This window comes from Mercenaria mercenaria, chromosome 8 (genome assembly GCF_021730395.1).
Source record: "Mercenaria mercenaria strain notata chromosome 8, MADL_Memer_1, whole genome shotgun sequence".
NCBI classification, from domain to species: domain Eukaryota; kingdom Metazoa; phylum Mollusca; class Bivalvia; order Venerida; family Veneridae; genus Mercenaria; species Mercenaria mercenaria.
Genome location: NC_069368.1, coordinates 9,844,025 through 9,865,086, shown reverse-complemented (window position 1 = coordinate 9,865,086; position 21,062 = coordinate 9,844,025). Strand labels below are relative to the sequence as shown.

The following is a 21,062-nucleotide window of genomic DNA, read 5'->3' as shown; positions in this document are numbered from 1 at the left end:
TAAGTTAACAATTGTCAAGTGATGCAATGTAACACTGACCAGGCACTTTGATGATGAAGGCTGTGCGATACAGCTGAAATATACAAGGTAAAAATTATTGTTCTGGGTAATGGAAAATAATTCTCCTAGATGTACGATCCAGAACAAGAGAACAACCTTCATAGTTGTGAGAGTTTACTGAATTTACTTGCCTGCATGACCAAACATTACCTTGATAACCCGGGGGGAAATATCTAATTCCCGCCATTCTAGCATCTCTTGGTCATTCTTCTTTAGCTGTTCTTAGTAAACTGACAAAATCGTCCGATCTATATAAAATCTTTATTTATGATAAGTTTAATAACTTTACTAAACTTATTCAGGGTTTTTTCTAGCTAATTTGGGAACATAGCCTATATCCCCAAAATTGGGAATTTTGACGCTTTAATGTTCCAAATTGGGAAATATTTAGTCCCATAAGATATAGAAAGGATGTGTTTAAGCACTTTCTCATACACTTGTTTCACATTGTACAACCTATTTAACATAGTTCCATTACAAAATTGTCCATAATTTGGTCAATAGTTGTGCAATTTTGATGAAATTTTTTTTAGAATGAAGATTGGGAATTTTTCCACTTATTTTGGGAAAAATACATACTTTTTGGCATTGGGAATATAGTCGAATAACGGCTATAAAAACGGCTGAAAAAAACCCTGTTATTTGTAGTATATTAAGTGAATACTGGGATGTATACAGGATTATGGTATTTATTGTTATATTTTCTTTCTAGTATCATTTGTACTTAAATTTCAATTTTTTGTAATGATAACCAATTGTATTCATTTAGAACTTTATATGATTACTGTTTGTCTACGTTCAGACCCTGTGTTTTGTTCACAGGAGATAACTCCTGAGGCTATTCAAATTTTATACAATTATGTCAATTTTCTTCTCAAAACACTGGTTCTGTGACAGACTGGTTTCCTGCTACCCGCTATAACCTTGTCACTTATTTTACAGCTTTCCTACTATATATTTAAGTGTTTATCTTTGTTATGATTGTTGGTTCAAAAGTGCTTGCCACTTATCATTGTGTTATGCTGTTTTTTTGTCTTGCAGACTTAAACTAAAATTGATTAAAATCAATTAAATCTTAACTTAGCATCTCCTCAATCTTGGAGATTGACCTTTATCCAGTCAAGCTATTACCGAATGGCTAGACACTTCCTTATAGAGCCTAAACTAATCAAGACAAGACAGTGATTAAAGTGTTTCGTTGTTGCTAGTCCATATCATACGACTATCATAAAATAGTATCCAAATGTCTTTCAGATACCAATTAAATTTATGTTATAGACAGAGTTTATGAAGTGAATTCTTCATGAAAAAGGAACTGTTAGGGAAATGGAGCATGGCGGAGTGACCATCCAAGGTTTCTTTTTCTCGAAGAATTCTCGTCATGGACTCCAATCTAATACCCCAGTCACACATACAGCGCGGATAGCTATGTCTAGCTACGGACAGAAACGTAGTAATCCGTATCGATCCATACCTGAACCGTACCTCAGAGTAGTCATTCATATTAATCCGTACCAAAACGTGGTCATAACGTATTCAAAACTTATTCCAAACTTGCAAGTTTCTCCAACTTTTGAACATGCACAAAAGTTTGAGCGAACCGTAGCCATTTGAGCGTGACTTTAGGCTGGGCTAAAAAACGGACTTTAAGCCAACATGGCTGAAACTTATTCATTCGTAGTTAAACGTACTTAAACGTAGTTATCCGTGCTGTTATGTACCTCGCCGTAGCTGAACGTAGTTATCCGAGGCTGCTCGTACTTAAGCATAGTTCAACGTAGTTTACCGCAGACCCGTCCGTGCGCTGGGCAAGTTGCAGGGCGCAGTAAAACGTAATTCTACGTAGTACCTCGTACCTATCCGTACTTATTCGCGTCCTGTATTGTATTGTTTGTTTCCTGTTGCTCATCATTTTTCCCGTACTAAGACATACTGCTTTGTAGTTATACGCCCACAGACTAATCCTATCCGCACAGTACCTCAACGCATGGACATATCCGTATGTGTGACTGTAGCTTTACATAGTGTGAAAACAACGTTTGACCAATCAGACGCAATCAGTAAAAGCTCTTCAGCATAATTATAGAGCCATTCTACGAAAATTACTGCTACTGTTAATAAGTCACATAATAATGATTGGTCTTCAGGTATAAGAAGCCACATTTTTTTAAAAATAACTCCCTCTGATTGGTCAAAAAAGTAAGCTGCACACTATTCATTCATTCATTAATGACTCAGGCATGCACACATTAATAATAACAACAGGATGACAACATAATCATCTCTAGCCTTACTTATTTGGCTTATTGGGATTACTTATATTATGATCTGTTATTTCTTAGTTGTCATACATTTGTACCTCTAAACCTTCTGCATTTTACTGTTAGGAAAAGGAAGACGTTAAAAAATAAAAACAAGAGGGTCATGATGACCCTGAATCGCTCGCCTGAGTAATATGAGCCACATGTTTAAAATGGCAAACTGATGCTAAAATTTTAGAAAGTAGGTCAATAGGGCACATTCATGGTCACTGAAAGTCAGTTTTGCTACATACCAAATATCAAAGGCCAGGGCCTTGAACTTTCAGACAAGAAGATTTTTTTCCCTATAGAAGTCTATATGTTAAATTTGGGACCCTCAGGGCAGGGCCTCTTTTAACCCCAGGGGCATCAGGGCTTAAGCTAGGCTAAGATTTTAGAGAGAAGTCACTTCTCCCTCAGGTAAGATTAGGGAGAAGTGGAGAGATTTTAGGGAGAAGTGGCGAGATTTTAGGGAAAACGTGGAAAGATTTTAGCACCATGACATGCAAGCTGAAAAAGGAACTAATATGCTTAATATAATGTTACTATTTTTATTATTCCCTGTCTTTGTTTACAAAGTCTATTACCTTAAAGTAAATAAGAAATTCACTGAAAATGTCAGTGATTCTGTTTTCTTGTCATTTTTAACCTTGTGAATCTAAATTGTGATTAAACTGCAAATTCAAGTTTTTTTTTCACTCTTGCAATGTTTGTCCAAACCGAGAAAACTCTTTAAATATGAATACAATTAAAAAAAGTTAATTCCGTATCAGGGAAAAAAAAAAATCAAGCTCCCAGTGCTAATGCACTCAAAGTCAGTCACTTTAAACAACAAGTATGTGAATTAAATACATGTCAATAGCAGTGATATCACTATGACATCACATGGAATACACATCTTTGATCTGCTGGTGTCGGCACACGTTAAAAGAAACAGTTATCAAACAGGTTTTAGATATCTACCTAGTTTCTAATGGCAGGTGTCAAAAATTTGCGTAAATTTCAGTTATGTTATTTTAGTCACAGAAAGTGTCAGTGATAATATTATGTTTCTAAAGTTTGGGTTTTAAAAAATGCGAGTAAAATTAAGTGGATTTAAGGAAATTACTGGAGCCAAACACGGTAAGATACTTTCTAATGGTCAAAAAAGAAGTGTAAGCTAAAATAATATAAATCCCTACTGCTTTGTTTATCAACAGTCAGTTTACAAAACAAGTGTCACCTTCGCACTTCTCTGTAATCTGAAGTAGGCGGAGCTTAAATTATGCCATCGTGTATTCCAGTCAAGTGTCAACAGGCTGATAGCGGATAACTGGAGGAGTGTGGATAAAAAAATTGGGCGACTTGAATTTCGCTTTGATATTAGATAAGAGCGAAGTGGGGAGCTACAAAGCGACTATTTCGCTCAAGTCGCTCCCTAGCTCAAGTCCTGGGCATAATCTGAACAATTTTTGGTAGATGACCACAAGGCAATGCAACATACCAAATATCAAAAACCTAAGCCTTGCAGTTTCAGGCAAGACGAATTTTAAAGTTTTTTCCTATGTAAGTCTATGTAAAACTTGAGACCCCTCCTCCCCACCCCCACCCCCAGGCCAGGGCCTCTTTTCACACCAGGGTTATAATTTGAACAATTTTTGTAGAGGACCATAAGGCAATACTACATACCTAGGTCCTGTGGTTTTAGACAAGAAGATTTTTAAAGTTTTTTCCTGAATAGGTCTATGTAAAACTTGTGACCCCCGGGGCGGGGCCTCTTTTCAACCCAGGGGCATAATCTGAACAATCTTCATAGAGAACCATTAGACGATGTCACATGCCATATATCAAGGCTCTACGCTTTGCGGTTTTGGACAAGAAGATTTTTAAAGTTTTTCCTTTCGGTTGCCATGGCAACCAGAGTTCTGCATGGAATTAAATTCTTTCAACAATTTTGAAAGGGGACCACCCAAGGATCATTCCTGTGAAGTTTGGTGTAATTCTGCCCAGTGGTTTTCAAGAAGATTTGTTTAGAAAATGTTGACGGACTGACAACTGACGACGGACACTGGGCGGTCACAAAAGCTCACCATAAACCTTTGGCTCAGGTGAGCTAAAAAGACTTCAGAAATATGTGTAAACAGGTGCGAGAAGATATCTACCCTGACACAGCGGATAGCCTTACTCATGACTTATTTTATGATCTGATATTTTATAGTTGTCATCCCTCTAAGCCTTACCCATATCTGCATTTTACTGTTAGGAAAACAAAAACATTAAAAGACATTAAAAAATCTGAAATGTCATAACATACTGGTCAGACTTACTTGCTCTACTGAAACATTAATATTCATGTAGAAACTTCAAATGGGTTGAGTTTAAGTCATATTTTTAAATAAGAGACTTAAATCTTGACAAGTGCGAGGAGAATCTACCTTGATACAGTAGACTGAAGATGCCACTAAATTGCAGAAACAAAACACAAAATATACATTCATCAAACGTCAGCAAACAAAGTTTTTGTCAACATAAATTCACTATCAGAGATCTAATCATCACCAATACTTTGTACATGTACCAGAAAACGTTCCCAATGGATTTCATTGGGGATTTCCTAATAAGATGTATGTAGAATAAGTTTAGATGTGACAGAGACGGCCACAGTCAAAAGTTATCATGCTGTCCCGCAACATCTTTTTATTTGGACTGCACAGCGGACTGCCAATGACACTAAATTGCAGAAACTAAACACAAAATATACATGCAAAAATGTCAGCGAGGTAACTTCAAGCTTTAATGTCAACTTAGATTAATTATCAGAGATGTAATCATTATAAATACATTGTACATATACCAAAAACGTTCCCAACAGATTTCATTGGGATTTCTTAACAGAAATATGCAGAATAAGTTTGGACACAAGGGGTCAGCAACAGTCAAAAGTTATCACTGCGGTTCCAAAACGTCCTATTATTTGGACTTAACAATCTCCTTCAAGGATTTGCTAGCCGTCGGGGTTACTTACTGGCAGCTAGAACGCAGGTGAGGCGTGCATATATTTTGGCTGATTCGGACCACAAACGTTTATTTAACCCTTAACTCCATATAGATACAATAGTATTGATTATTGATACCCAATACACTCATTTGCTTTATCTGTACACTATCTCCATACAGGTTATTGGAGAAAAATGCAAAATTTATACCTGTGTTACTCAGATCAAAATTAGTCTATGAATACTTGTTTTAACCATTAAGTGTCCAACACAATTTATTTTTAGAATTAAATTTCCTTTCTGATGGTATATTTTTCATAATTTTGTGATAAATATTTTTCACAATAGAAAGCTACAAACCTAAGACCTTAGAATATTATTATAATTTAGCTGCTTTATGCATGTAATACAACAGAAAAGAAATATTTTTACTGTTACAAATGCACAATTTTATTAATTGAAGGTAAATGAAAGACTAAAAGGTCTATATTAAGTGATTTTCAAAATAAGCCAACCCATTTTATTAATCATTAAAATCTACACCCCTACCAAACTTACAGAACTTCATAGATCATAAAATTAAGTAATTACATAATATTTTGATAAGAAGCACTGATCAAAGACACTTTCTATAAAATTTGTTGATCCACATCATAAATAATGATGCAAACAACACCCTAATTGCTTTGTTTTGACAGCTGTGCACAATAAACACACTTCCATAAGGGGCCCAGGTCAATTAGCATAAATTCCATAATGCTGACAAGTGATCTATGGATTTTAATGGTTGTTATGGTAACCACACCTTTTATTACACCAATCTTATGTCTCACTTTTACATAATTTGCCATAGTTGAATGATAGAATGCAAATAATAACTTGTTTTTGGGTCACCTATGTACTTTTCCATCCATCAATAGCTGTCCTAATATATATAAAGTCAGTGTGATTTTGAGAAAATGCCACCTGAATTAAAAGTGATAATTATCAATAAATTACAATTATAACCACAAGTTTTTCTGAAACTGATCTTTTATTAACAGTTTAAACTTCACAAATATGCTTTTGTGGGCTACATTGCCAATATATGTTATTGGTATTTTGCATTTAAACTATCAGTGTAGTAGAATGCGATAAAAGGAGTATCTATGGAGTAATGCATAGATGCGTTAAAAGGAGTATCTATGGAGTAATGCATAGATGCGTTAAAAGGAGTATCTATGGAGTAAAGGGTTAAGAGTCAATAATGGCCATATATTTTGGATAATTTAGCAGTGTTCAAGAAATAATGTTGATTATATGGATTAACTTGAAGTAAGGACATAAAATATACTACGTATAAGCAGGTAAGAACTTTGACAAGCTAAATGCATCATTTATGCATCTAAATAAGCATTTTAATTATTCTTTGCATCAGAAATTAAACTTCATACTTATAAATGCTATTTTTACTTGTGATATTAGTGTCAGGAAAACTTAAAAAAATTGGGCCGAATAAACCAAGTAAATTTGGGCCGAATCAGCCATGGTCCGAGTCAGCCTGTATCCGTATGTGTCATATGTTATGCTTAATTAATGGATCAAGTTTGAAAGAAATATCTTCATTATTTTTCAAGAAACATTAGTTTTTATGTCTAAAGCCCGATGGGCAATGTTACCAGCCTGATTAAGTCTGAGACTTGTCTTACAATTTTAGGCAGTTTGGTACACCATACCTAGAAAAATCATTGTCCGCACATCGTACTACTTTTATGTATGCTGAAAATATGTACAGATTTATTTTCGTTTTAATACATAAGGTGGTCAGATTTGAAAACAGATTTTGTACTAAGTTTAGTTCTAGCCTCCCACAACAAATTGTCCATCGGTATTTGTTAACGAACTAGCAGTTCTGACGTAAAATGTTTACTAACACACAACATGTACAACCAGACTTTCCGGGAATCTGGCTGGAAAACTGTTTTCCCCGGAAACCAAAATTTCCGTATTGTAAAACATTGCAGGTCAAAGGGAAGTAACAGTTTTCCCATAGACTTTCATTGTAGAGTCAGTGTACCCGGTTTCGCACACATTTCCTAAGAATACTTTCCTATTTAGTCAAAAATGATTAAATTTGAATTTACCTCTACATGCTTTAATAAATACACTTATTTTGGTTTAAAACACGCTTACTTTCCTTTCCCACTTCAATGACGTCATACCTCTTGGTGAACTTGATTCAGATAACATATTTTGACCAGTTTTTGCATTTAAGTGTACCCGGTTTCGCACACCATGCTATTTATAGAATTCAGTGATAGTAATGCATTTACCCAAAAGAAAAATTTCAATTAACTTTTTAAGTATGTATTCTATTCAATTTAAACATGTATTTTCCAATAAAACATCTGAAAGTGAAATTAAAAAGCAGTTATGAAAGTGAAATATAGGGACCAAACCCTGTTTTTACTGCTTAAAGCAGAAAAGGCTAAAACAGCTGAATACATGAAACAAAAATAAACAATAGAAGCTGCTGAATCACAAAAGACCCCAACAAGTCTTGTCATTCGATTAAATTCTCTGTTTTAATAAAAACGTAAAGCAAACAATCAAGTTGAAGTCATTTTGCAGGTTGGGAGAACTTCAATATCTGTTGAAATATTTTTCATTTCGGTAAAGTAATAGGTAAATACCTACATGTATGAAGGAAAAGTGATTTTTCAATTTATTTTACACCTTGTTGTTGTTTGCTTAGTCATTATTTTCATAAAATTTAATATTTTTCAGCTAACCTACTGGTCTCCATTAGTATTGTTATTGTTTTCGTCTGCACCTACCAGAACGAGGCTAAAGCGGGGATGAACCCCTTGTGTCAATTTATGTAGGGAATAACTCAATTTTGTGAAATAATAACAAAGAATTGTTGAATTTTCTGCTTTATTCTCACAAAGCACATGAATTTGCTGGGTGTGCGAAACCGCGTACAGTGCGAAACCGGGTACACTGACTCTAATGTTTTGGGTTATAGCCCTTTCCTAACATTTAAACTTTTGATGCCACCTACCCAGGGTGCGGTATGACTTATTACCGAATATGAGTCATATTCGCGAATATGAGATTAAATACCGAATATGAGATATATTTTTTTTATTTGTGAACTTAATTATTTTTTGTTAATATCAAACAATAAAACATATTAATAAGATATTTCAGGCGAAATTTGGGTGGATTTGAAGCATTTTTTCGGTATTTAATTACAATAATTCACCCGAGCGCTAAGAATCTCATATTCGTGTATGCGGATAATGACTGAATATGAGATATAAATATTTTTATTTTGATATAAATGAATTATTTTTTATACAAAACTTTTATGTATATTATCATTATAGTTCAGGCAAAATTTGGGTTGATTTGAAGCACTAAAATGTATTAATATGAAATAATTCATTCAAGCTGTATCAATGTCATATTTGTTTATACATGGTTAAGACCGAATATAAGATGTACTTTTTAAATCTATGAATTAAATGTATTGTTTTTCATATTAAACTGTAATATATATTATCATGATATTGCAGGCGAAATTTGGGTTCATTTGAAGAACAGATAAGGTACTTAATTGAAATAATTTCATTCCAGCAGTGAGAATCTCATATTCGTGTATGCGCAGCAAAGACCGAATTTGAGATGTATTCTTTGTATTTATAAATCAAAATATTTGTTTTATACCAGACTGTAATATATATTATCATTATATTTCAGGCGAAATTCGGGTTGATCTGGCGCAGTAACAATGTATTTATTTGAAATAATTCATTCAAGCTGATTCAATGTCATATTCGTGTATGCGTGGTTAAGACCGAATATGAGATGTACTGTTTAAATCTATGAATTAAATGTATTGTTTTTCATATTAAACTGTATATATTATCATAATATTTCAGGCGAAATTTGGGTTCATTTGAAGAACGGATAAGGTACTTAATTGAAATAATTCACTCCAGCAGTGAGAATCTCATATTCATGTATGCGCAACAAAGACCGATTATGAGATGTATTTATGAATTATTTTTTTTAAACCAAACTGCAATATATATCATCATTATATATCAGGCGAAATTTGGGTTGATTTGAAGCACTAATAATGTATTTATTTTAAATCATTCACTCAAGCTGTATTGATCAATGTCATATTCGTGTATGTGCGGTAAAGACCGAATATAAGATGTAAAAATATCACCTATGAATAAAATGAATTATTATTTATCATCACACTGTAATATGTATTATCATAATATTTAAGGCAAATTTTGGATTGAATTAAAACACTCAGATATCTAAATGAATTCACTCCAGCAGTCAGAATCTCATATTCGCGTGTGCGCGGAATAGACCGAAGACCGAGATGTAATATTTCTTAATCGTCAATTCATTAAAGCATTTTTATAAGCTATTTATATGAAATAATTCACCCAAGTTGTATCAATGATATATTATCAGTTATATATATATATATATATAGCTCAAATATCGTATACGAGCATTATTTACAATATGAAAGAAATAACCTTGTCAGTAAATCATCACCTTAGCGCAAAAGTCTTTCTTTAAGTCAATGCTGTTACCTACTTTAATCGTTGAGGTGACGAAATGCTGCCCTTTTTCCTATTATCTTCGATAGCGAAAAAAATTCTTTAATGACACGCATTGAACACATTTAATAACTTAAACTTTGATATGTCATGGTCAGTTATCGTGTATATGAGTCGGTTACTGTGTTCAAGAAAAAACAACAACATTTAAATAAATGGAATAATAAACAAACACCGATCTTTTTGTGCTATTAAACATCATATGTGAAAATAGGGGGAAAAGATTCTTTCATGGTGCGCTTTGAAGACATTAAATAGTTTTATCATTTTTCTGTGTAGATAGCTTAACGATATGAGAAAAAAAGAAAAAAAAAAAAAAACAGCAATCATGTAAATAAAGTAAAAGATAAACAAATGCCGCGCTATTTTTGCTATAAGTGGATTTTTTGTTAGTTTTTGCCAAAAAAAAAAACCCTGTTAATCTGATAATCAGTGATAAATTGGTGTTAATTATCCCTTTAAGACAATGATATAACATAATTAATCAGAACATCCAATAATAACTGAACTAACCAGATTAAACTCCGCTGTTCGAATTGCGCTAATTGTTTCCAACTGTGTCAACTGAGCACGGGCACACGTCCCAATTATGTGGCCCCAATAAACACGATTTATTCGGTATCCTCGCAAATAATACAAATGTCATCGTTTTTTTTTGTATTTCTTATTCGCTCATTCGAGTGATATTTTTACAATTATTTTTCAACTTGGATGACTTTCTTCTGAGAGGAAAAAAGAATGTGAAGAAATATTTCGTCAGTTCTGTTTCCCGCCAAAATGTGTGCCATAAAATGTTGTGATATATTATGAATGTCTACAATTCTTCACAAAACAATAGCAGACATTTAAGTCAATACGCAACGTATATATATCACCGTTAATACGTAATCATATTTAAATACACTTCATCTTTAATATGATCTAATGCAGAGAAGAACAAACTTACACAAAGTATATAAATTAAATGCAAAATAAATAAAAACGCCATAATACTGCGCGGTACTTATATAGACTTGTACATATGAAGTGATATATATTCCCTGACATGATACTTGTATTCCGTCTTTTGATAAGTTGTGTTCAATCAAAGAGCTATAAAAAAATAAAGTATTTTATACTTCTTTGGTTCAATGGGGAATCGTTTTATTTTAAATGTTATAATGACATTGCTCATTATTTTCTGCGTATATACATAGATAGTTGTTTTGTCAGTCACTGAAAAGTGGAAGAAGATATATTGATTAAAAGAAGAAAAATTCAACAGATCAACCCCCGCAATGCGTATACGAATGTAAAACTGGTTTCAAACAGAGTTACGTGCGCACATGCCACCCTTCACAAGTTATCAGATCTATACATTTCTTTAAAACAAGAGCCGTTACCACACATGATGTATCAATCACATGTTAAATGGCGATAATTAGATGTCTGCAAAGATTGATCTAAAAGGATTTCGAAGGAAAAAGCAGCGTGCGACTGCATGAGGTATTATCAATTATCTCGAGCTCGTTCCACTTGTCATAACTCCTTGGTATATATATACTTTAAATCTCAGTTATAATCCCTCTTCCATCTCTGGAAACTACATGCTAGATATATATCCTTTATAGTGTGCCTTCTTTAGTATTCATTGAATTATCCAAGTATCTATAATGGCAAAATATCCTTGTTATGTGTGTTCGGATAATTGCGAAGACTTCTGCATCTACTGTGAGGTAAGTCTTTATTTCAACCCAGTTTATCGGTTTGAACAGTATTTATTAAATGGAATTACAAATATAATAGTTCCTTATTTTGGGATTGAGAAGAAAAATACCAATGTTGCTCATTATCTTGTTTATAACAATGTATGCAAGAATAATAAAACATTGGTTCAAACTAGTATAAAGTGATAAAATTATTCCAAGAGAATATATATACATACATATTATATGTGTGTTAAAATGGCATATCATGACTGTTGACGTGGAAAGAAAATCTGGTTATCGGCTGTTTAATGATATATTGTCTACGTTTAATAAAGTTTTCCATCTCTTGTTTACTGTTTAAAACTTTTAAATGGAACTGCCTAAGTACCTTTATGTCTAATTGCTAGATTTTAGATAATAATGATTGAATTTTAATGGTTGGCTAATACCGATAATAGTAAATATGAGCATGTTTTAAAATTATGTATTGCTTTATTATAGTAGAAGTCATTTTTATATGTTGCAATCTCTTTGATATGAACAAAGAACTAAAAATCAGGGCCGTCGCCGGCTTCAAAAAAGTGGTCCGGTCATAGGACGTCGAAGGCGTTCCGCGAGTGCCGAAGGCAGGAGAGGTGGGAAAGCAGGAGAGGGGTTTTTCCCCCTCTCGTAAGTCGGTTTGGGGTCTCCCCAGAGAAAATTTTAAGATTTGGGATGTCCGTAAGTGCGTTTTCCTTGCATCTTGAAAGCATTTTCCATTAAGATTTTCAGTCCATTTTATAACAGTTTTCAAGGATAACTATCCAACATTTGCCCAGTGAATGTTGATGTATTTCACTTCTGAGTGTCAGCCAGTATGTACAAAAGAAAACAACTATTTCGACCCCTCTGTGAGTCTCATCAGGCGGTGGCATCAAAGTTTATGCAACGATAAAGTCTGATACAGATATCCCCGCTATAGTTGTTCTTTTTTTAAATTTATTTTGTTGTCTTTCTTTAATTTCTCTTCTTTGCTTGTTCTTTTTATATAAAACAATACAACTATAGACATAGTATTTGTTTAATCGTTAATGCATACATAAACCTGACTGAGCTGCTGAATTCAGCATTACATTTGCCCGAGGTCATAGTCACTTATTATAATACTTTTCAACACACAACATTATATAATTATGCAATAGTTAACAGATATTATACAAGGTTCGCATGAACCCTCTTATCATATTACATGTTTAACTGAGCTCATGGTTCAACGTTTAAAATTTACCGAAAACACATCTACGTTTTTCATTCCTAGCAGTGAACTCATTTGCAATAGAGGTCAAATCGAGAGTGTCTGTTCTATGCTTATGCACATGCATAGTCATGAGACTGTTGAGTCTAGTCTGTGTCATAGAGCTCCAAAAATATGTTTTTATTCTTCGCAGAGCAGAAAATGTCCTTTCACTGGTAGCATTTGTTGCTGGAATTACTAATAAAATTTTGACGAGCGTCACAACTTCTGAATAGATTGATCGCATGGGAGGTTTTGATGGTTCATTCACATCAACAGTTTCTGCCTTTTCTTTCACATTCTCATAGAATTCACTGAAACTTTCATCACTTCTCAGTTTTGTCAACGTTTCAAGTGTCAACTGAGCCATAGCTTGGCCTTCTGATGCTCAGAGATCTTGATGCTGTAGCGCTTTACTTAAATTGTCCGTGTGAGCCAAAACTGACTGTCCTAGCATAACACCAAACAGAAAGTCAAAAGATTTCATCTGCGCGTCTACACCTTTATTCCTAGCTCCCGTATCAGTTTCCTTTACTGATGAATAAGATTCCCCCAAAAGATCCTGCAGCACTTCATAATTATCCACAACACTTTGCAGGTTGTTTGCCCTTACAGTCCAACGCGTCGGACACAATGTTCTGAACCCCGGTGTTTCAGGAGCAAGCTCCTGTTTCAATCTTTCAAACAAACTATCCCGTTTTGGCGAAAATTTCACAAGCTTTGACATTTCATACGTTGTATCCAAAGCGTCGCGCATGATTTTGGACCGTTTAACAGTATCTCCAACAGCTAAATTTAAAGCATGTCCATAGCAGTGTGTGTAAACTGCTGTTTGTTCTTTGTCACTGATTTTCTTTGCGACACCGTTCTTAGCACCAGACATATTGCTTGCTCCGTCGTAACACTGACCACGGCAATTGTTCACAGACAGATTCATACGAAGAAGACAGTCTTCAATTATCTTTGTTAGGATATCCGAATCAATGGAGTCTACTTTATACAATCCAAAAAACAACTCATGGGCTATAAGATCATCATCGACATGTCTTAGAACTAGCACAAACTGTTCTCTGTTTGAAACATCCGTAGTTTCATCAGCCATGATAGAATAAAAACTGAGTTTCTAATATCCTTCGCTACGTCCCTCAGTATTGAAAGCGCCATAATCTGTATCATTTCATTTTGAACATCTGCGCAAGTGTACTTTTCATTCATTCGTTTTAACCATTCTAACACACGCGAATCATCTTCGCCGCGAAGCTTCAGAAGCTGAATATAATTCCCATCATTCTCATCTCCATCACCACGAATAGGTAATCCTTGACGACCGAGGAACCTTAAATTTGACAAGATCTTTCTTAAACACTCGCGATTATCACTCTTTTCTTCCGCGTGGGCATTCGACAATGATTCACCTATGTTCTTAGTCACTTTTGGCAACGTTATCACTTTCTCAACCGACTCATGATGGCACCTGGACGACTCATGCTTTTTGAACGATACGCTAGCATCTTTCCAGTTCGAAAATCTATTAAATAATGAAGCCTTTATCAAGATTCGAACTTGACAACTTGCCGTCTCTGTGAGCAACCATACACACATGACATTAAGCGAGGTCATTAGTTTCATCGTAATGCAGCCACGATCTATTGGCGAACCACGAAGGCTGAAAACTTCTATTCACTGGATTTTTCTGACCAAAGGTGCGTTTCGGAAATTTAAATATCCTAGGTTGATTTGGAATTTCAGGTATGTCTTTTTTGCAGCAATACGTTAAGCAACAAGTTAAGCATACGGTCTCAGAATTTAGAGTACTACTAGATAGAAACGAAGTTTACATTTTTTATAGTTGAGATGTACGTCGGCATTTTATTTGATTTAAAGCAATTATTTTAAGATTATTCAAAATAATTAGAAGTAATTAGCTTTCGGTTAGTTTTGTTTTATTATACCATGAAAAACACAATTGTTTCCAACTTTTTACACATGCGACTATTTTTTCAATCAAAGCAATTATTATAGATTACAAAAAAAATCACCCTTTAGATCATACCGGATTAAAGATATATCAGATAAGCCTTTAATTATGATTAATCCCAACAAGCAGGGTCGATACGTTTGACACCAAGTTTTCACACCCCGCGGGCAATCATGGCGGATACCGCTCGTTGCGGATAATTAGCAAGGGAATATTTCGGCACTTCAGCAAAAGCTGAAATTTTATGCGAAAAAAAAACAGGTACGGCCGATATAATGCTCGGCCAAAAAAAGTGGTCCGGCCATGGCCGGATCGGCCGAACCGCCCGCGACGGCCTTGAAAATACATTTATTTTTATAGCTCTTTGATATGAATGACATTGTAGGCAACACTATATTAATGTATTTATCTATGTTGTATATTGATGTACAGTAAGGAATAACTCTAAGACGGGTTTTCTGGATAAATAGAAAATGAAAATTTTAGCTTAAGTAATTAAATAATCAAAGGCCTGAATGGCCTGAGTCGGCTAATGATTGATGTACTGACAGTATAGTCTACCAGTTTCAGATTGTTTTTAGTTTTTTTCTTAAAATTTCATAACACAGCTCGATATTTACCCAAAATATTATATCCGGATACGATTACACTTTTCTCCAGTTTGAACAATATATTTTACAAATTGTGATGATACGAAGACATTTAGCAGAAATTTGGGCAGTATCTGACATTGAAGTTTACGGTTAAATTACCTCTTATTTAAATCTTTTCATAAAAAAGTTGTTTCGTTTCGCCAAACATAGACGATCTACTTTCGATTTCAAAAACTACAAGAAAATACAATTTAATGTTTCGCCGATTTGTTTATTTCTCGAAAAATAAGAATTAAAATCATTTTTAATATCAGTAGTAACTAAACAAACCAGTAACAGCTTCTTCTTCCATTAATTTATCCGTTTACTGACTGCAAAATTCAACCCACGCAAAGTTTATAGAAATCATACGATGCGTGTTTATGTTCAATGTGGGAGAATTAAGGCTGATCGGCTATGTTACCTAACGCATCCAGACGATTCAGATTTTGTTTTTAAAAAAGCATTGTGTGCGTTTCTGTAATTTTATATACGTTTTTATACGCTTAGAAATTATTAGACATGCGTATTTGCATTATTTCTATACGTAATTTACGCTAATACGCATCTTATCTGGAGCCCTGCTGGAACGATGCGCAATACGTTAAGATACGATACAATATTTTATTTTATTTAAGTATCACTTTTCATGAAAACCTTTCTAAAAGAGAAATTATTTAATTACAAAACAAACACACATGGACAAGAAATGAAACATAAAATATTTACCTATTAAATGGCACTGTAATATAAGTATTCAAGGCTATATCTTTCTAAAGTAAAATTAATGATCATTTCCTAGAAGATGTTTAAATGGTTTTATAGGACCTACACAAAATGTAATCATCAACCATCGTCTGAATAGTCCCAATATTCTTACATTAACTATAAGAATCCACATACATTATACTTTAAGCTAGTGCTGTTTTGAGAAAATCGCACGTCTCCCACAATTGTCTAATCATTCAAAAAGTAAGTCAGTCCATATGTACTGTCCACTGACTACTAACATACATTTGAAGATCAATAGGGCTGATTTTGGGTATTTCAAGGACCGTATCTAATGTTTTATTTGATTCCACACATAACGAACAGTTTGAACTATGTCTATTAGCAACACTATTTCAGTTATGATATGCGGACCGTGCTAGCTGCTACCGTTACATCCCGCAAGTAACTAACTGCTTGAACGTTTTATCTATTTTATTTGCATGTAATAGTCTTGAAATATATAGTGAACGATGATTTTCGTTTATGTTATTGTCATTCAACAGTTTGATATATATATATGCATAAAATACGTGTAATACCACATGCAGTCCGTGCAGTTTGCAACCTTTACATACCGCAAGTAACTGACAGCTTGAACTGTTCGCTGCATTTGTAATCCAAAGTTCCTGTATTTATATTCCAATGCTTATGTATTTATATTCAAATGTTAATCTATTTATATTGCAATGTTCGTGTATTTATATTTCAATGTTCCTGAATTTATGTTTATGTACCAATATTCAAATGTTTATTTATTTATATGGTGTTCTTATGTTCATTTACAATGTATTTATGTTCCAATGTTTATGTATTTATATTCAAATGGTAATCTATTTATATTACAATGTTCTTGTAAATATATTGCAATATTCCTGTATATATGTTTCAATGTTTATGTAGCTAGATTCAAATTTTTATTTATTTATACTGTGTTCTAATGTTCGTGTATTTAAGTTCCAATTATCATGAATTCTTATTATAATCTAATGTTCGTGTATTTATATTCTAATGTACATTCATTTGTATTCCAGTTGTCATGTATTTTAGTTGTAGTCCAGTCTTCATGTATTTATATTCAAATGTTCATTTATTTATCTTTCAATGTTTATGTAGTTGTATTTCTATGTTCATGTATTTTCTATATTCCAATGTTCATTTATTTATATTCCAATGTTCATGTATATGTATTCCAATGTTCATGTATTTATATTCCGATGTTCATGTATTTATATTCCAATGTTCATGTATTTGTATTCCAATGTTCATGTATATGTATTCCAATGTTCAAGTATTTATATTCCAATGTTCATGTATTTATATTCCAATGTTCATGTATATGTATTCCAATGTTCATGTATTTATATTCCAATGTTCATGTATATGTATTCCAATTTTCAAGTATTTATATTCCAATGTTCATGTACTTTTATTTATATTCCAATTTTCATACATTTATATTAAAATGTTCATGTATTTGTATTCCAATGACCAGATTTTTTATTCCAATGTTCATGTATTTAAATTGAAATGTTAACCTATTTATATTACAATGTTCATGTAATTATATTCCAATGTTCCTGTATTTATGTTTCAATGTACATGTATCTATATTCCAATGTTTATTTATTTATATTGTATTTCACTATTCATCTATTTGTACTCCAATGTCCATGTATTTTTCATATTCCAAATGTTCATGTATTTGTATTCATTAATATTCCAATGTTCATGCATTTATATTCAAATGTTCATGTATTTGTAATATAATGTTCATGTATTACGCTTGTGTTTTGTTTTTAAAAGACAACATTTTTACTCGCCCATTTTAATCGCATTTAAACCAATTTCCAGCATGCTATCAAATTTTCTAAAATGTTCTAGCTTCAGAGACAGTGCGTCATATAATAGCAACAACATTCTTGTGTTCATGTGTTTTTATTCATATTCATATTCATATTCCAATGTTCATGTATTCTTATTCAATTGTTAATGTATTCGTAATCCATTGTTCATGTATTTGTACTCCAATGTTAATGTATTTTTATTCCAATGTTCATGTATTATTCATGTATTACGCTTTTGTTTTGTTTTGAAAAAAATAACATTGTTTTAATTGCCGATCTTAATCGCTTTTTAACTATTTTCCGTCAATCTATCAAATTTTCTAAAATTTTCATGCATCAGAGACAATGCGTCATTTAATAGCAACAACAACCACTTTTTTGTTATTTTTTATTACAAAGAAAATTTATGTTTTCGTACTTTTGTAGGTATAGGTATGACATTTTTAAGTAACTATTTATTACTTTCAAAATTGTTAAAATAATTAAAAGTAATGGGCCATGAAGAGAGTTCATCCTCGTGGTGTGGCCTGGATGTTGCATTTCGCATAAAGAACAGAATACTGAATTCCACGATCAATGGAATCGTTTCATTGTTATAGAATATAAACTTGATAACGACTGAAACAATTTTTTTTGTGTGTAGAAAATATACATTGAAATATATAATTTCGAAATGCGAAATGCAATAACTGAACACTCAATTAAAAACTTTAATTAGTTCTTCAAACCAACTCAAATTTCGCCTGAAATATTATGATAATATATATTACAGTTTGATATTAAAAATAATACATTTTATTCCTATATAAAACACGAATATGAGATTCTAAGGGCTCTGGTAAAGTATTCTAATAAAATACCGTATTAATGCTTCAAATCAACCCAAATTTCGCCTGAAATATTTTATTAATATGTTTTTCTTTTATTTAAACAATAATTTTATTTATAAATACAAAGAATACATCTCAAATGCGGTCTTTGCTGCGCATACACGAATATGAAATTCTAGCTGCTGGAGTGAAGTATTTCAATTAAATACCTGATTCGTTCTTCAAATGAACCCAATTCTCGCTTGAAATATTATGATAACATATATTATAGTTTGATATGAAAAAAAAAACCAAAACAACAACATTTAATTCTTAGATTAAAACAGTAAATATCATATTCGGTCTTTACCACGAATACACGAATTTATGACACTGATAGAGCTTGAATGAATTATTTCATATTAATACATTTTAGTGCTTCAAATCAACCCAAATTTCGCCTGAACTATAATGATAATATACATAAAAGTTTTGTATAAAAAATAATTCATTTAGATCATAATAAAAATATCTACATCTCATATTCGGTCATTATCTGCATACACGAATATGAGATTCTAAGCGCTCGGATGAATTATTGTAATTAAATACCTTAAAAATGCTTCAAATCCACCCAAATTTCGCCTGAAATATCTTATTAATATGTTTTATTGTTTGATATTAACAAAAAATAATTAAGTTCACAAACAAAAAAAAATATATATCTCATATTCGGTATTTAATCTCATATTCGCGAATATGACTCATATTCGGTAATAAATCATACCCCCCAGGGTGAAATATTTTTTCTTCCATTAATCATGGCTTAGAACCTCAATTTAAGAAATAAAACAGTTTTCAAACATATTCAACAGATATTTCAGCAATGAGAGACCACTTTACATCTCGGAATACATATACTTTTTCAACCAATCAAACGCCCTGTTAGTTACTTCCCTTTGACCTAAAGACATGAGCGATCGATCTGACATAGCCGCTTGCGAGATTGAAAGACGATATTTTGTCAATTATTTAAGAAATTTATGGAAAATACAGAAAATGCAGAAGACTTTCTCAATGAACTTTATTATTTTGCTAATGCTGAAAAAGAACCAATGAAAGATAGGCGAAAAGAGTGTCAGAGATGCGGGTAGTTCATATTGTCATACGTATTCGCGACACCCAAAAATAAGAATCGATTTCAGAATTTAATAAATATGGTCAGACACTGCTATTAATTTTTCCATAGGGTTACATTGTAAGAAATGACTCTGTAAGGCCCCCTTAAAACTTTTGTTGACACATGAGGTGCCATTTACCCTGTCAAATAGCCTTCCAGACACAAAAAAATAACACTTTGATACATGGGCATGCAGGATCCATTTTTTTTCTATTTCCATTCAAAGACAACCACCCTCAACTGTGCATTGAATTTAGGGGTGAATTCCAACAAGTACTGACTTCACTAAATTGCTAATTTCAAAGTTAAATATATAGCCAGGCAGCTATAAAATACTTCAAAATGCACAGAAAACATTATATTTCCAGATTTTAAGGATATTTTCATGATTCAAAGCAACACATTTTTAACCAATCAGCTGAAGTCTCATTGAATGTTATGGGTTTCCCTACACATTTTTCAACCAATCCAAAGCCGGCAAATAATAACAACATCTGACCTAAAGAGAATATAAAATTCCAGTATACATGCCTTTCAGATGTTATTATTTTAAAGTAAACACTTACCAAAGTAACAAATGTGTTGTTTTCACTCTCATCCAAATCCCATGCCTCTTGTCCCCTTTTATCTATAGTGTGTCACAGTGTCTTAAATCAGCTATATTGAAAATATGGAGTAAAACTGCATTTTCTTATTTAAATGATCACCATGAAGTCAATGTTGAGACAATATACATGAAACTCCTCCTATATTGAATGAATATAGTCCACTTCAACCAAATACTACTTACATACACTTTCAAGCATAAATGCTACTGCAAAGAGCTGTTTTCATACCCCACCCATCACAAAAACAGAGTTTTTCTGCATTATCAACACATTTCTCATCCTAGGGGATTACTGAAAGTGACTTAAGCAT

At 32.8% G+C, this 21,062-nt stretch overlaps 3 protein-coding genes and 1 long non-coding RNA gene across 6 annotated transcripts in view; 2 read left to right on the top strand and 2 right to left on the bottom strand.

Moving 5' to 3' along the window:
• The window catches only part of LOC123565512 (uncharacterized), an 86,157-nt gene extending 78,624 nt beyond the window's left edge, over positions 1–7,533 (bottom strand). The window contains exon 1 of one of the 3 annotated variants that reach the window (XM_053549354.1): positions 7,459–7,533. Coding sequence is in view for 1 of the 3 variants with exons in the window: in XM_053549352.1 (XP_053405327.1) it covers positions 7,051–7,063 (13 nt within the window). In the remaining 2 variants the exon portion in view is untranslated. Of the gene's footprint in view, positions 1–7,050; positions 7,213–7,252; positions 7,348–7,458 lie in introns of those variants that run through there. The other 2 variants (XM_053549353.1, XM_053549352.1) reach the window with 2 other exon arrangements.
• A 31-nt stretch (positions 7,534–7,564) lies between these two features.
• On the top strand, positions 7,565–8,333 carry LOC128558944 (uncharacterized). The gene is made up of 2 exons (XR_008371973.1): positions 7,565–7,677; positions 8,102–8,333. It is a non-coding gene; the product is annotated as an uncharacterized LOC128558944 (long non-coding RNA).
• Positions 8,334–13,318: 4,985 nt separating this feature from the next.
• LOC128559146 (zinc finger MYM-type protein 1-like) lies at positions 13,319–14,032 on the bottom strand. The gene has a single exon (XM_053550329.1). It carries the CDS (start codon positions 14,030–14,032, stop codon positions 13,319–13,321), a length of 714 nt encoding a protein of 237 aa, XP_053406304.1.
• A 5,916-nt stretch (positions 14,033–19,948) lies between these two features.
• Positions 19,949–21,062, top strand: part of LOC123565513 (tRNA-uridine aminocarboxypropyltransferase 2-like) — a 31,263-nt gene continuing 30,149 nt past the window's right edge. The window contains exon 1 of the mRNA XM_053549351.1: positions 19,949–20,114. Within this exon, the coding sequence (XP_053405326.1) occupies positions 20,008–20,114 (107 nt within the window). The 5' untranslated portion in view covers positions 19,949–20,007. The remainder of the gene's footprint in view (positions 20,115–21,062) is intronic.

Excerpts from the sequence above, each read along its gene's own strand:
- LOC128559146 (XM_053550329.1), bottom strand. The coding sequence starts at position 14,032 with ATGGCTGATGAAACTACGGATGTTTCAAACAGAGAACAGTTTGTGCTA.